This window comes from Rhinatrema bivittatum, chromosome 8, assembly GCF_901001135.1.
Source record: "Rhinatrema bivittatum chromosome 8, aRhiBiv1.1, whole genome shotgun sequence".
NCBI classification, from domain to species: Eukaryota; Metazoa; Chordata; class Amphibia; order Gymnophiona; family Rhinatrematidae; genus Rhinatrema; species Rhinatrema bivittatum.
Genome location: NC_042622.1, coordinates 239,634,899 through 239,650,494, shown reverse-complemented (window position 1 = coordinate 239,650,494; position 15,596 = coordinate 239,634,899). Strand labels below are relative to the sequence as shown.

Sequence of the window (15,596 nt, the reverse complement as noted above, 5' to 3'; positions counted from 1 at the left end):
TGGCATTTTCTTGCATTTTCTTATGTTCACATTCAGATATTGCAGGTCCCTAGCATGCGGAGTTGATGCGTCCAAATCTGGGAAAGTCGGGAGCTCTACCGTCTGACTCAGATGGAATGCTGACAAAACCTTTGGGAGAAAGGAGGGCACCATCTGCAAGGAGATCCCGGAATCCAGGATCTTCAAAAACGGCTCCCTACACGACAATGCCTGCAGTTCCAAAATTCTTCTGGCTGAACAAATCGTTACCAGAAAGAACCAACTTCAACGTGAGGACCTTCACAGTTGCCCTCCTTAGAGGCTCTAAAGGAGCTACACATATTCCTTTAAGAACTAAGTTAAGATTCCATAAGGAACATATTTTCCGCACTGGAGGACACAGATGTTTTGCCCCCCCCCCCCCCCCGAAGGAAGCGGGCCACATCTGAGTGGGCAGCCAAAGACATTCCATGTATCTTGTAACGAAGACAGACCAAGGCCACAACCTGTACCTTAAGAGAGTTAAAGGCCAAGCCCTTCACCAAAACTTTCTGCAAAAAGGTTAAGATGTGAGCTATTGAGGCCTGAGAAAGTCTTACTCCCTGACCCATACCAGGACTTGAAGACTCTCCAGATCCTCACACAGGACAAGGAAGTAGAAGTCTTCCTAGCCTCCAATAAAGTGGAAATGACATCCCCTCTCTCTCAAATACCTCCTCTCAAAAGCCAAGCCACAAGACAAAAGTGATCCCCCTGATCCAAAAATATTGGACCCTGAAGAAGAAGGTTTGGCAAGTAAGTGAGCCACAGAGGACTGTCTCCCGCCAGGTTGATTGTGTCCACAAACCACGGCTGCCGTGGCCACTCTGGTGCTACTAGGATCACTTCCCCGGGATGACTTTCTGTCTGTCTTTCTTTTCCCCACCATCAGCTGCAGGGGTGGGGGGGAAACACGTAAAGAAGAATCCCTCGAGGCCAAGGGAGGACTAAGGCATCGAGCCATTCTGCCCTGTGATCTCTTCTGCGACTGAAGAAGCAGGACGTCTTGGCGGTCCTTTGAGGTGGGCTCTCGCCTGTTAGCTGCAGAAAACATGGCTGCCTTTCCTACACCTGAAAGGGGCGGGGGGTTGCCAACTTCATAGATGCTCCCGTGCCTGCCTTTTGCTTAGATTGCTGCTCCAGCACAGCTTCTGCTGGCCCCGATCTACCCTCTCCACCAGAGAGGCAGCGGGAGCAAAGCCGGGAGCAGGAAAGTCACGCGCATGCATCGCCACATGAGCATAAGCACTGCCGCGCGCCATCCAACAGCAGAAAAACAAAACCACCAGCAAAAGGAGGCCCGATCGCATGGCCAACAAGTACCACTGCACCGAGCCAGCAAGGAAGGCCTGACCGCGTGGCTGACGAGCCCTGCCGCCTGAGAACGCCTGTCCTAGCAGCAATTGCACACTTAAGCTCCACCCGTAGCCTCCCCTGGCTGCTATAACAGTGCTGCTTCCTTCCATTCTTTTCTTTTTTTTTTTACTTTAATAAAAATCAGCCAAGGAGGAAAACAAAGGGTTCTTCCTGCTGGCAGAAGAGCTGTGGGACTCCAAACTTTCTCTTGGGGGGGGGGGGAAGGGGGGGGGAAGGGGGGGGAAGGGGGGGGGGGGGAGGGAACTTGCCCCATCAGATATACACCCCTGGAGGCGACAAGACTGAGCTAGGCAAGGGTCCCCAACCCATTGCTCGTCCACCTCAGAACCAGGAGGGATAGACCCCTTAATCCCCCTTTTTTTTTGGACTGCGGGGACTGCACCTCTACTATCTGTTGGAGACAGAGAAATACCGAGGGACTGCAGATGGTGCACCACGTTATATTACAATGTCAGTGAATCTTTCCCTGTCTCCATCTGCTGGAAGGGGCAAAACCCAGGAGACTGGACTGATTCAGGTGTGAACAGGAATTGTAATTCGTCTAGCACAGTTTGTCCAATATAAGACAAAAGAAAATTGGGTCTTACCTGCTAATTTTCGTTCCTGTAGTACCACAGATCAGTCCAGACTCCTGGTTTTGCCTCCCTTCCAGCAGATGGAGACAGAGAACGTTTCAGAGGCTCCGCCTCATAACCCAGTGTGCCACCTGTTACTCTTCAGTAATGATCAGTACCCAAGCCTAACACATTGAAAACCAAACCAAATTGAATGAACATTAAACTCTTTCCCCCGAATGGGCAGAGAAGTAGGAACAATTGAACAACTTGATTAACCAGTTGCCTATTTTCTGCAGCACCTATGCCAAACATCAACGAAGAGAGAGATGAACATCAGAAATCGAGCAGACTCTCCAATCATGCCAACCTCCGATACGGGTGGGCGTCTGGACTGATCCGTGGTACTACAGGAACGAAAATTAGCAGGTAAAAACCAATTTTCCTTTCCCTTATGTACCCAGATCAATCCATACTCCTGGGATGTACCAAAGCTTCCCTTAATGAGGGTGGGACATGGAGAGTCCTGCTCGAAGCACACTCTCTCTGAAATGGCAGACGCCCGGAGCTTGGACGTCCAACCGGTAGTGTCTAGCAAAGATGTGTAAAGATTTCCAGGTGATCACCCTGCAAATTTCCTGCGGGGAGACCAGATGACATTCCGCCCAGGAAGCAGCCTGGGAACGTGTAGAATGAGCCCGCAATCTTTCCGGAACCGGGCGACCACAGCCGATATAAGATGCAATAGCCTCCTTGAGCCAACGCGCTATTGTGGACTTCTAAGTTTGTTGCCCCTTCCTTGGGCCATGCTACAGAATAAAAAGATGATCCGACAAGCAAAAACTATTAGTGACCTCCAGATACCGCAGGATAGCCCTAACGTCCAGGCGTCTCAAAGTCCCTAGCCTGTGAGTAAGCAAGATCTAGGTCTGTAAAGACTGGGAGATCCACGGACTGATTCATATGGAAGGCTGAGACTATTTTAGGCAAAAGGGACGGAACTGTACTCAATGAGACCCTTGAGTCTGAAATTCGCAAAAATGGTTCCCTGCAGGACAATGCCTGAAGCTCAGAAACCCTTCGAACTTAACAAATGGCCACTAAGAAGACCACCTTCAGCATGAGGTCTTTCAATGATACTTTCCTGAGGGGCTCAAAAGGTGGCTCGCACAGGGCCTTAAGGACCAGGTTCAGACTCCAAGAAGGACACACACTGTGAACTGGAAGGCGCAAATGCTTAGCGCCTCTGAGAAAACAGACCACATCTGGATGAGCAGCGAGAGTGGACCTGGGAATCTGGCCCCTCAGACAACCCAGTGCTGCACCTAGACTCTTAAGGAATTAACGATAACCCCTTCGTCAGCCCATCCTGCAAAAAAGAGAGAATTGAAGACACCGAAGCCCGGCGGGGATCAAGACCCTGCGGCTTCCACCACGACTCAAAGACCCGCCAGATTCAACTGTATGCCATGGAGGTTGAGGGCTTGCACACCCTCAAGAATGTAGAGATGTCAGCCTTTCTTCCTCAGCTGTTTCCTCTCAAAAGCCAGGCCGCTAGACAGAAGCGATCCGACTGATCGAAAAATATAGGATCTTGACGAAGAAGATTTAGTAGATTGTTGAACCACAGAGGCCCATCAACTGCCAGGTTGATTAGATCTGCAAACCATTTATTTATTTATTTAACAGTTTTTTATACCGACCTTCATAGTAAATTACCATATCGGATCGGTTTACAGATTAACAAAAGGGAAAAACAACAAGAGTAACAAATCCACGTAAACGAAAGATAACAATAAGTAGGAATAAGTCAAAAATTACAATCAACAAGGGGAGAGAACTTGGAAGCTTGCAACAAGCTGGAAGGAAGATAGGCCGGTAAAAGAAATTTTACCATAGAAAGTACAAGTTAAAAACTTAGACGGTGTTTTAACCTTAATGACTCAGAGTCCATTTATTCCTTCATTGAAAAATGGAGTGCCAGACCGAGTAGCAATGAAGGCCAACTATTGATTGTCTGGTTCAGGGAAGGCTTGTTGAAAGAGCCAGGTCTTAAGTCCTTTTCTGAAAGTTAAAAGGCATGGCTCCAGTCTGAGGTTTGATGGGATACTGTTCCAGATCGATGGGCCTGCTATTGAAAAGGCTCTGTCTTTGGTCATAGCGAGGCGTGAGGCTTTAGTGGGGGGAACATTCAGAGTGCCTTTGTACATGTCTCTAGTTGGTCTGATAGAAGAATAGAGTTTAAGAGGTATTTCCAGGTCAAGTTGAAGTTGATGATGGATAGTTTTATGGATTAAGGTGATTGATTTGTAAAGAATTCTGTAATTTACTGGTAACCAATGTAGATTCCTGAGAATGGGTGATATGTGATCGTGGCGGCTGGTACTGGTTAACAATCTTGCTGCCGCATTTTGAATCATCTGCAGCGGTTTAGTAGAGGATTTGGGAAGTCCTAGTAGCAGGGCGCTGCAGTAGTCTATTTTGGAGAACAGTAACGCTTGGAGGACTGTCCTGAAGTCGTGGAAGAATAAGAGAGGTTTAAGTCGTTTTAGGACCTGTAATCTGTAAAAGCAATCTTTCGTTGTTGTGTTGACCATTTTCCTGAGGTTTAGTCGGTTGTCTAGAATCACCCCAAGATCTCTCACCTGTTTACATGTGATGTGAGCGTTGAGTGATGTTGGTTGATGGATATTATCATTTGAGGAGATGAGGAGAAGCTCTGTCTTAGAAGCGTTAAGGACCAAGTTTAAGCTATTGAGTAGATTGGTGATGGAAAGTAGGCAGTTATTCCAATGGGTGAGCGCTTTTGCTATTGAATCTGTTATGGGGATTAGAATCTGTACGTCGTCTGCGTACAGATAATGAATTAGATTGAGATCTGTTAACATTTGGCAGAGGGGGAGGAGGTATATGTTGAAGAGGGTTGGGGATAAAGAAGATCCTTGTGGTACGCCAAGATTAGATTTTGTTAGGGGAGACTCTTTATTATTGATTTTGACTTTGTAAGTCCTATTACTGAGGAAGGACTTGAACCAGTTGTACGCAGATCCCGAGATGCCGATATCTGCTAGACGATCCAACAGGATGGTGTGATTGACGGTGTCGAAAGCCGCCGAAATGTCTAACAAGACTAGTAAAAAGGAATGTCCTTTATCTAACCCCATAATAATATGGTCTGTTAGTGAGATGAGGAGGGTTTCCGTGTTGCGTGATTTCCGGAAACCATATTGCGAAGGGTGTAGGATCTTGTGGTCTTCCAGGTAGTCAGAAAGCTGTGTGTTTACCAATTTCTCCGTTAATTTAGCGACGAAAGGGAGGTTAGAGATGGGTCTGAAATTTGCTGGAACATTTGGGTCTAAATTGTGTTTCTTGAGGAGGGGCTTGAGTGAAGCGGTTTTTAGGATGTCTGGGTAGCTTCCTTGGGATAGGAGGCTATTTATTATACTGGTCAGAGGTCCTGAGATCAAGTTAGGGATTAGAAGCAGGAGTCTCGATGGGATGTTGTCAACTGGATGGCTAGCAGGTTTCAGTTTATTTAGAAGGGATTCAATCTCTTTGGTGGAGATTGATTCGAAACAGTCAAATTTGGGTCTATTTAGAGAATTGGAATTCTCACCTGACTTTAGGGGGGTTGTATTTGTAGGAAGGAGGGCGAGGGTATTTAAGATCTTCTGTTGGAAGTAAGAAGCGAGTTCTATAGCTTTTGAGAGAGCTTGTTCATCTGGAATAGGTGGTGAGGTTGATTTAGTGATTTGTGATACGTAGGCGAATAAGGCCTGGGCATCGTATTGAAAATGGTGAATTTTGTTTGCGTAGTATTCCTTCTTTTTCTGTAGAATGGCGATCCTGTATTGATTTAAGAGTCCCTTGTATGATGAGAGGGTTGTTTTATTTGGGGTTTTGCGCCATCTATTTTCTTTCTGGCGTAAATCCTGTTTCATTCGTTTCAGTTCCGAGCAGAACCAAGGTTGGTTTCCCTTTTTTATTGGGTTGAGTGATTTGGAGATTATTGGACACCATTTATTTGCGACTATTTCCGTAATCTTTTGCCAAGAAGATAGTGCTGAGTCCGGATTAGCTAGGTCTAGGTTGGAGAGTTCTTTGGATAGCTGATCGCCGAGTATGTCAGAAGGACATGTTTTCCTGAATTGAATGGTAGAAGTGTATGGAGAAGTGTGTGTCTGTTTGTGTGTGGAAAAGGAAGATTCTATTAGGAAATGATCTGACCAAGGGATTGGTGTACAGGACGGTTCTATTGTGCAAGTGAAATTAGAATTGATGAATATTTGATCCAGGGTGTGACCAGCTTTATGTGTGGGGCTGTTGATGGTCTGAGTGAATCCCATCACGCCGAGGGTGGTGAGGATCACCGGGTCCAGGCGAGCTTCTATTCTCCTGATCACCTTGCCTATGAGAGGCCACGGCAGTCAAAAAAGCAAACAGAATGCTGGGAATTATTAGAAAGGGAATGGTGAATAAAATGGAAAATGTCATAATGCCTCTGGATCGCTCCATGGTGAGACCGCACCTTGAATACTGTGTACAATTCTGGTCGCCGCACCTCAAAAAAGATATAATTGCGATGGAGAAGGTACAGAGAAGGGCTACCAAAATAAGGGGAATGGAACAGCTCCCCTATGAGGAAAGACTAAAGAGGTTAGGACTTTTCAGCTTAGAGAAGAGACGGCTGAGGGGGGATATGATAGAGATGTTTAAAATGATGAGAGGTCTAGAACGGGTAGATGTGAATCGGTTATTTACTCTTTCGGATAATAGAAAGACTAGGGAGCACTTCATGAAGTTAGCATGGGGCACATTTAAAACTAATCGGAGAAAGTTCTTTTTTACTCAACGCACAATTAAACTCTGGAATTTGTTGCCAGAGGATGTGGTTAGTGCAGTTAGTATAGCTGTTTTTAAAAAAGGATTGGATAAGTTCTTGGAGGAGAAGTCCATTACCTGCTATTAAGTTCACTTAGAGAATAGCCACTGCCATTAGCAATGGTATCATGGAATAGACTTAGTTTTGGGGTACTTGCCAGGTTCTTATGGCCTGGATTGGCCACTGTTGGAAACAGGATGCTGGGCTTGATGGACCCTTGGTCTGACCTAGTATGGCATTTTCTTATGTTCTTAACTGCCAGGTTGATTAGATCTGCAAACCATGGGTGACGCGGCCACTCCTCGGATCACCGGGTCCGGGCGAGCTTCTATTCTCCTGATCACCTTGCCTATGAGGGGCCACGGTAGAAACACATACAGGAGGACTCGGCGAGGCCACGGAACCACGAGCGCATCCACAGCTTCTGCCCCGTGCTCTCTTCTGCAGCTAAGAATCGCAGTGCCTTGGCGTTCAAGCGAGTCGCCATTAGATCTACATGAGGGAGCCCCCACCTGTGGGAGATCAAGTCCATTGCACTGCCTAACAGCTCCCATTCTCCGGGGTCCAGTTGGCAACAGCTGAGGAAATCCACCTGCACATTGGAGGTCGCCACAATATGGGTTGCCGCTATCATCTTCAAATGACGTTCCGCCCAGGACATCAGCATATGCGCTTCGAGAACCACCAGCCAGCTTCTGGTACTGCCCTGCCGATTGATGTAGGCCACTGTCGTCGCACTGTCCGACAGAACTCGGACCACCTGGTTGTGCAGGAGTGGGAGAAACTGCTCAAGAGCTAACCTCACCGCTAGTGTCTCCAGACGACTGATCGACCAAGCCGCCTCCTCCAAGGACCAACAACCTTGAGCCACTTGCGACTGGCATACAGATCCCCACCCGGAGAGACTGGCATCAGAGGTCACCACTATCTACTGTGGGATTTCAAGGTCCACCCCGCGTTCCAAGTGGCCTGGAGTCATCCACCACTTGAGGCTGGATCTGGCGACATCCGGAAGCAGGAGCTGGAGATGAAATTGTTCCGAAAATGGATTCCAGCAAGAGAGCAACGCACCCTGCAGGGGCCTCATGTGTCGAAGCCATGGAGCCGAGAACCTGGAGATAGTCCCGGACCCTGGGCACTCTGGTTTGCAACAGGTGTGGTACTTTCCGAAAGGAAAACTTTGCCTGGGCTAGTATCGAAACAGGCCTCTAGAAACTCCAGAACTTGAGACTGAGAAGGTGACTCTTGGCTAGGTTGACAACCCAACCCAGTGAGCACAGTTGAAGAAGCACTGATGCCACCGCCTGAGAGCACTGCTGTTCCGATTTCGCCCAAATCAGCCAGTCATCCAAGTAGGGATGGACCAAGATACCTTCCTTTCTCAGAGCCGCTGCCACCACGACCATTACCTTGGTGAAAGTTTGCGGGGCTGTGACCAGACCAAAGGGCAGGGCGCAGAATTGAAAATGTTGACCAAGAATCATAAATCTGAGGAACCGCCGATGATCCCTATAAGCAGGTATGCCTCAGTTAGATCAGGAGACACCAAGAACTTTCCCTTTCGCACCGCCGCGATCACGGAACAAAGAGTTTCCATATGAAACCGGGGCACCTTCAGGGCTCGGTTGACCTGTTTCAAGTCCAGGATTGGTCTGAAGTTTCCTTCCTTCTTCGGTACCATGAAATAAATGGAGTACCTTCCTTGACGGGTCAGGCACAATAGCCCCAAGCTCCTGGAGCCTTTGAAGAGTCTATTGCACAACTTGTTGCTTTGCAGGGGAACCTCAGGGAGACACCAGGAACAGGTTTCTTAGCGGACAAGCAAACAATAACGCATAAGCTTGACTTATCACGCTTAAAACCCACTGGTCCGACGTGATATGGGCCCACTCCTGGTAGAAAAGAGCCAATTGGCCCCCAATATGTGGAACCAAGGAGTGGGCCAGCGGTATCTCCTTGTGCAGGCTTAATTCCATTGACACCTTGAGAGGTGCTCTCCCTGGCTGGTCTGCGGCCACAAAAGGACTGAGACCAAGACTGTGCCCTTCCCGAGGGCTGGTAATGACCAGAGGCCAGAGCCCTGCTCTGACGAAAACGTTGCTAACTCCGGAAGCGAGAACGAGTCGGGAGCTCACGGTTTGTCCTCTGGGAGCTTATGCATCTTATCCCCCAGATTCTTAATCAGCTGCTCCAGGTCCTCCCCAAAAAGGAGCTTCCCTTTAAAGGGAAGAGCCCCGAGCTGAGCCTTTGATGACACTTCGGCCGCCCAATTGCGGAGCCATAAAAGCCTCCGAGCCAAAACTGCTGAGGCCATAGTCCTGGAGGAAGTGTGAAGGAGGTCATACTAGGCGTTGGCGCCGTAAGCCACGGCCGCCTCCAACCTGTCCACCTGCTGTGCCTCCGGGGGTGAGAAGTCCTTGGCGCTTTGCAATTGTTGCACCCACCATAGGCTCACCTGTAGCATATAACTGCTGCAGACAGCCGCTCGAATGCCGAGAGCAGAGACCTCAAAACTTTGTTTGAGGAGGACCTCCAGTTTCCGATCCTAAAGATCTTTCAAAGCTGCCACCTCGGCGACTGGAATGGTGGTCCTCTTCGTGACTGCCTAGACCGAGGCATCAACTTTCGGAACCTTCAGCAGTTCCAACATATCTTCTGGTAACAGATAGAGCTTGTCCATCGCCCTGCCGACCCTGAGGCCTGCCTCCAGAAAGTCCCACTCCCGGATCATAAGCTGCTTCATCAGCTCATGCAGGGAAAAGGTCGCAGACAGACACCATAAGCCCGCCAAAACCGGGTCCACTGTGTTCGGGCTCAGATCCGCCACCGTAGGTTCAATGCCCAGCTCTGCCAGGACGTGAAGAATTAATGGAGCCAGCTCATCCTGTTGGAACAAGCACATCACCTTAGGGTCATCCCCTTCCAGGGGCACCCCTGGGCCCCCATCATCGCCGGTCTCATGAGCCCCTAAGGGGGGAGGAGAAAGGTTAGCTCGACCCTCAGCCGGGTCTGAGCCCTCCAAGAAGTCCTTTAGCGACTGTGTCCTTGGCCCGGGAGAATGCATCCTGCGGACCCGACAGCCGGGGAGACTTCCGGCTTCCTAGGTAGCTTCCGAGGGGGGTCCACCGGCAAACAGATCCCCCGACCTCCTCTCTTGCGAGCACTGCTGGCCAAAAAGGCCTGATGCATGAACAGGTTAAACTCCGGGGAAAACCCGGAGGACCTCATAGCAGGTCCAACGACTGATTCCTGGTCCGCATCAGAGATCTCTCCCAAGGCCCCCCGGGCCCTATTGGGGCTTGAATCGGCAGGAAAAAGCCCTGGGGGGATTCCCCTCCCCCTCTCGCTGCCACCTCCGCTGCACGAAATGCTCCCAAAATGGCCGCCATTCCCGCACTAAGAGGGAACGGGTTGGCCCGAGGCTCAAACGCAGCTGGCAACGGACCTGTGGAGGCTTGAGAGCTGGGCACTGCCATAGGAGCGCCGGAAGGTCCTTCCCCTATGTGGAGGTAGGCGCGGCAAAGTCCCGCCACAGCTCGGCTCAGGAGCCTCTCCCCACACGCAGAGCACGGACACGGCAAAGCCCGCCAAAAGCTCCAATCGACACGGGGGGGGGGGGGGGGGCAAGAGAACCCAGACAAAAAACTCACCACCCAAAGCGCGATCCCTCCCCCCCACTGGCGAATCACTCCTGCAGCAAGGGAGTCCCTGCGTCCCTTGATCGTCATCTTTTTTTTTTTTTTATTCACGATTATCGTCAGGGAAGAGAACGCAGAGGAGAATTACTTCCCTGAGAGTTGGCAGAGTCTGCAGGCTGCAAAGAGGGGGGAGGGAACTGGTCCCCAGCTATTAACCCCGGTGCACTGAGCATACGTTTGGGGTCACCAACCCCCTGCTCTTTCCTGCCTACAACCAGGGGGGATAATCCCACCAGGACCTCCCAACCCCCTGGGAGACCTATTCCTCTCTACACAGAAATTTTTTTTTCCTAGGCACAGGTACAGAACCACGGGTTTTGCACCACTTCCATCTACTGGAGACAGAGAAATACCGAAGAGTAACAGGTGGCACACCGGGTTATGAGGCGGAGCCTCTGAAACTTTCTCTGTCTCCATCTGCTGGAAGGGAGGCAAAACCCATGAGTCTGGACTGATCCAGGTATATACAGGGACTAAGTATTTTAAATAAATAATAGCAACAAATGAGACACTCTCCCCTGTGACTGTTGCCTCCACAAGGAACAGATGTTAAATCCAGATCTCCCCATGGCAGCACACATCACTGCGAATGAGTCATCCCATCTGGTTTCATGACAGAACCATCATGTCTAGCCTTCTCAGCAAATATTTGCATTTTTTTTCCCACTCTTCTCCCATGTCCATTCCCACATAGAAGTCCAAGAATAAAAGCATACTACTCCCACTAGGTGACAATAAGTGCCATATAGACCATTCATCTTGTACACCGAAGTACTTTCTCAACCCAGTCCTTGGGACACACCTGACCAGTCAGGTTTTCAGCATATCCATAATGAATATGCATGAGGTAGATTTGTATGCACTGCTTCCATTGTATGCAAATCTTTCTCAAGCATATTCATTGTAAATATCCTGTAAACCTCATTGGCTAGTTGTGCCACAAGGACTAGGATGAGAAATACTGCTTAGACCCCCCAAGACTGAAAATGGCAGTAGATGGGCATGTGTTGCTCAAGCCAAGACAACCATATGGGTTTTTTTTTTTTACCTGAAACAGATTGGTAAGTAGCATAAACTTATCATACTGCAAAATGCATAAGACACGCAGTTTTGTGATGCCCTAATGTCCATTGGATAGGATGGGGGAACCGCGCACAGAGCCTCACCTTTAGATCGAAGTGCGCTATGCGTTTTGAGTGGAGATAGTATACGCCATCCAGGATCTGCTTGAGGAACTGAGTGGCTTCTTCCTCAGTCAGTGACTCCTTCTCCGCTAGGAAGTCAAAGAGCTCTCCGCCCGACACCAGCTCCAGGATCAGCACCACGTCTGTCTTGTTCTCAAAGATGTCGTGCAGTGTGATAATGTTGGGGTGCTGGATCTCCCGCAGGATGTCCACCTCCCGCTCTATCTCCTCGCGGCTCACACCCCGCCGGCTGGACGACAGGCGTCGCTTCTTGATGAACTTGGCAGCGTATTCCACATTAGTCCTTTTCTCACGGCACTTTCTCACGATAGCAAACTGCCCACTACGGGAAAGACGGGAAGCATTCAGAGAGCACTTTCAGCAAGTCCCTGCTACTTGTGTCAGCTTAGTAACAAGAGAAGGACTGGGCCAGCACCTTTATAAGACCCTCTTTGGCTTCTCTGCAGTGAGATGGTAGCTTCTTTGGTGATTTCAACCTACCTCGCCACTTGGAACGCTCAGCAAGGACAAAGGCTCCTTTTAAGCAGGAGGGTCTCTTTGCACATCAGTGCTAGAGTGGGCCAGCTAATATTTGCACAGACTGCTCTGTAAGCAGTCTCCACCTGTCAACTGGGATGCCATGAGTGCCTGTATTTATGGATTATTAATAGGAATGGGAGCAAAACCAGCTATTTATCTCATACATGGTCCACCAAACAGACACAGAACTGGCAACATACGGCTACTACCAACATAAGCAGGATTCAAACAGGAAAGCTAAAAGGAGAAAGGCTCTGGAGCCTGCTGCCAATCCTTCTGGAGTCACTCTCTATCCAACCAGGACCCTTTAAGTAAGCTTCAGTGGGATTTCAGATCTTCCCTGCAATCTTCCCAGAGGTTCCTTCTCTACAGGATTACAGGCTGCTTGTGACAAAGCATACAGACTTCAGCTATTTTAGGCCCATTTTGTGGAACAGCTGGAAAAAAATTAAGAAAGGGGGTAAACTATCTTAAAGCAGGTAAAATGCTGGTTATTTACTTGTGAATGAAGGTGGAAGTAAAGTAGGATGGATGAAAGAGGCAGGCTGGGGTTTGCTGGGGATTTTATTTTTTTATGGTTTGTTCCTTGCCTTGATGGTTTGCTTTATATGGCATGTAATCAAATTCATATACATACAAACTTCATGTGCTTGCCTGAACCATGTTAAGTCACAAGATGCTGGTTCCTACTGTCAACTACTCAAGGCACAATAAGAAAAAAAAAAAAAGAGTAAAAAGGCAGATTATAACAAAACATGAAACTTGGAACTCTGCCACAGGATCCTTGAGAAGTAGTTACAGAATGTAAAAGCAGCAGCTTGAGCAAACAGCCTGGAATGTGTTGAAATAAATGTTTTGGCCTCAGTCTGGAATCTGTATGCCACTGGCTGGTTTACATTTTTACACTATGACATCACTATTCTTAACCCCAAAGACAGCTAATTGAGCCCTGAACCTGCCATATAAGGCTTATGGCTCCAAAGTGTGTGTGCTTGGGTCAGGAGGGGAGTAAGGAGAACAGAGTTCAGAGCAAACCTTTAAACATGAAATGTACTTAGCAAGATTCACTTTAACCAACTGAAGGTGAGGCCCTGGCATGCTTCCAAGGCCTCACTTTGTCACACTGGTCTGAAAACTGCTGCTACCATCCTGAATCCCAGTGTGACTAGTGTGGAGCATCCTTTTCTGCCCTCATTCTTGGCTTTCAAGGCCAGCACCAGGTGTCATTCAGTTATTACAAGTTAAACTCCAGAATATCCCCAGGTAGTGGAGAAAATATAAAACTTTTCAAAGACCTTTGGCTGAGGAGGACCATTTCTATATCTTTAAGAAGCCTCCAATATTATCCTTATCTTGAGCTGCTGATTTGAGCCACAGACTGCTATTACTTTCCTTAAAATCAAGCAGTCATTTGTCAAGATGGGCCTCTAAAGTTTCCCTCTCAATCTACAATTTTGAAATAGAATGTCTTCAGTTATGATGGCAGTAGATCAATGTTTTTAAGCTTTCATATACTTGATTCAAAACACTGCAGGCAGGAGAACAATTTACAATAACCTTCATTTACCTCACACAATTTTTGCATGAAACCTAGACTTTCCCAAGTGTACATGCAGGGCTGATCTTGGGGAGTGTGGGGCCCTGGAATGCTGAAATTATAGTGCTGGGAACAGGGCTACCATGATGGTGTGGGACCCTTCAAAGTGCAGGGCCCAGGGCAATTACATGTATTCACCAACTTACCTTTCCCAAAGAGCAGCCCAGCATGCACCTGAGCTTTTGACTACAGGCAATAGAGCACACTGGAGTGGTTGTGTGAAAGTAGGTCCAAGGCTCTAGGCAGAAGATTCTTTTTGTATGCTTTGTGTGAAAAGCATACAATTCAGATAATTCATACAAAAGAACAATACTAATTTCCAAAATCTGATCCTGCTTTAAAGATTGCATTCTTAAATGGATCTATCAAATCTGGAAGTGCAGATAGCCTAATCTATGAAAAACCTGAGCCATTGGCACAGAACAAGACAGTTTCTGCTAAACCTTAATTTCATAAAAAATTTAAAGATAACCAAAAACTGGCATTCCGCTTTCACCCACTCCCTCAGACATGCCTTTTTTTGCTTACCTGCCCAGCTCCTCTCCCATCTCATAGTGCTCTTCTACATTGCCTTGCTTGAAGGCTGTCATTTCTCCCAATGTCACAGATCCAGAGAATCCCTGCACTCTTCAGAAACTCTCGAAGGCTTACACTGGATTGAAAGTAAAAAAAAAAAAAAAAAAGAGTAAAGAACTCCCAGTGATACTATTCACAAAACAGAGGAAGCAGAAAGAAAATGTAGCCGAAACAAAATTCCTGGCTAATATCTGCAGAATCAAGCTATATATTGCCCCATCGTCCGCAATTCGTACTGGCCAATACATTAAGTGGTTATCAGCAAGCCAATATAGCTGAGAATGGAGGAGAGGGTGTCTCCCTTCAAACTGGAGAGGATAAGGAGGGGGGCCATCTTCCTCTTTCGGCTTGGAGCTGGAGAAAAATTGTGTGTGTGTGTGTGTGTAGGGGGGGAGGGGGTTCTTCCGCCCTTAGGCTTGAGATTGGTTATTTGGCCAGTGGAGATGCAGGGAGGGGACTCCCCTTCAGGGAAGATATGGGACGGGATAGGGCCCTCTGTCATGTTGAGAGTTGGGGGGATTTCCTTCTCTCAGCTAGATACTTAGAATTAAAGGGGTGACCCCTCAGTCTAGAGCTGGGAAAGGGGTTTCGTTCTCTCCCCAACTTGAAACAACCAAAACCACTCTACCTCCAGCTCGCTTGCTCTGTATCCACTTCTTCCTGCCACCGCATTCATCCGAACTGACTACTAGCCAATACAGCCCGCCCCTCTGACGTCACTACGCCCATACACGTTTCCGGGAACGCCCCCAATTCCCGCCCTAAGCCTTTCATTGGCCGTGGGTACGCACAGCTGTAACCGAATGGTAGAAGAAAACGTCCATCACGTAGCGTAGCTTTCTAAAAGACGTGAGCCATTAGAACAGCAGGAGTCGAATGGAAGTGGACAGTTGATTGGCCTACAGGTCTATCAGCCATCGATGAGGCAACCGTGCCCCCAAAGTAAACATTGCGCTTGAGTAAACTTGTTAGTCTAAATAGCAGTTTCGTCATGGTGCCAGCATAGCTGCTGGGTTTTGTTTTTTTATTTATTTTTTTTAATTATTTATATTCCGCTTTTGGTACTCCAAAATTGCTCTATCGCTTCCTCTTTCATTCGTATGTCTAGGTCTGATTTCTTTTGCTCTAGTATATATTTTTTGAAATGCAAGATACAGTTAGTTTAGTATG

The 15,596-nt window shown here is 48.0% G+C and overlaps 1 protein-coding gene across 1 annotated transcript in view; it reads right to left on the bottom strand.

The window, feature by feature from the left end:
* Positions 1-15,149, bottom strand: part of DAPK3 (death associated protein kinase 3) — a 28,744-nt gene extending 13,595 nt beyond the window's left edge. The window contains exons 1-3 of the mRNA XM_029614296.1: positions 15,055-15,149; positions 14,379-14,502; positions 11,696-12,056 (exon numbers count right to left, since the gene is read on the bottom strand). Coding sequence (XP_029470156.1) covers positions 11,696-12,056; positions 14,379-14,440 — 423 coding nt within the window. The 5' untranslated portion in view covers positions 14,441-14,502; positions 15,055-15,149. The remainder of the gene's footprint in view (positions 1-11,695; positions 12,057-14,378; positions 14,503-15,054) is intronic.
* Positions 15,150-15,596: the final 447 nt, after the last annotated feature.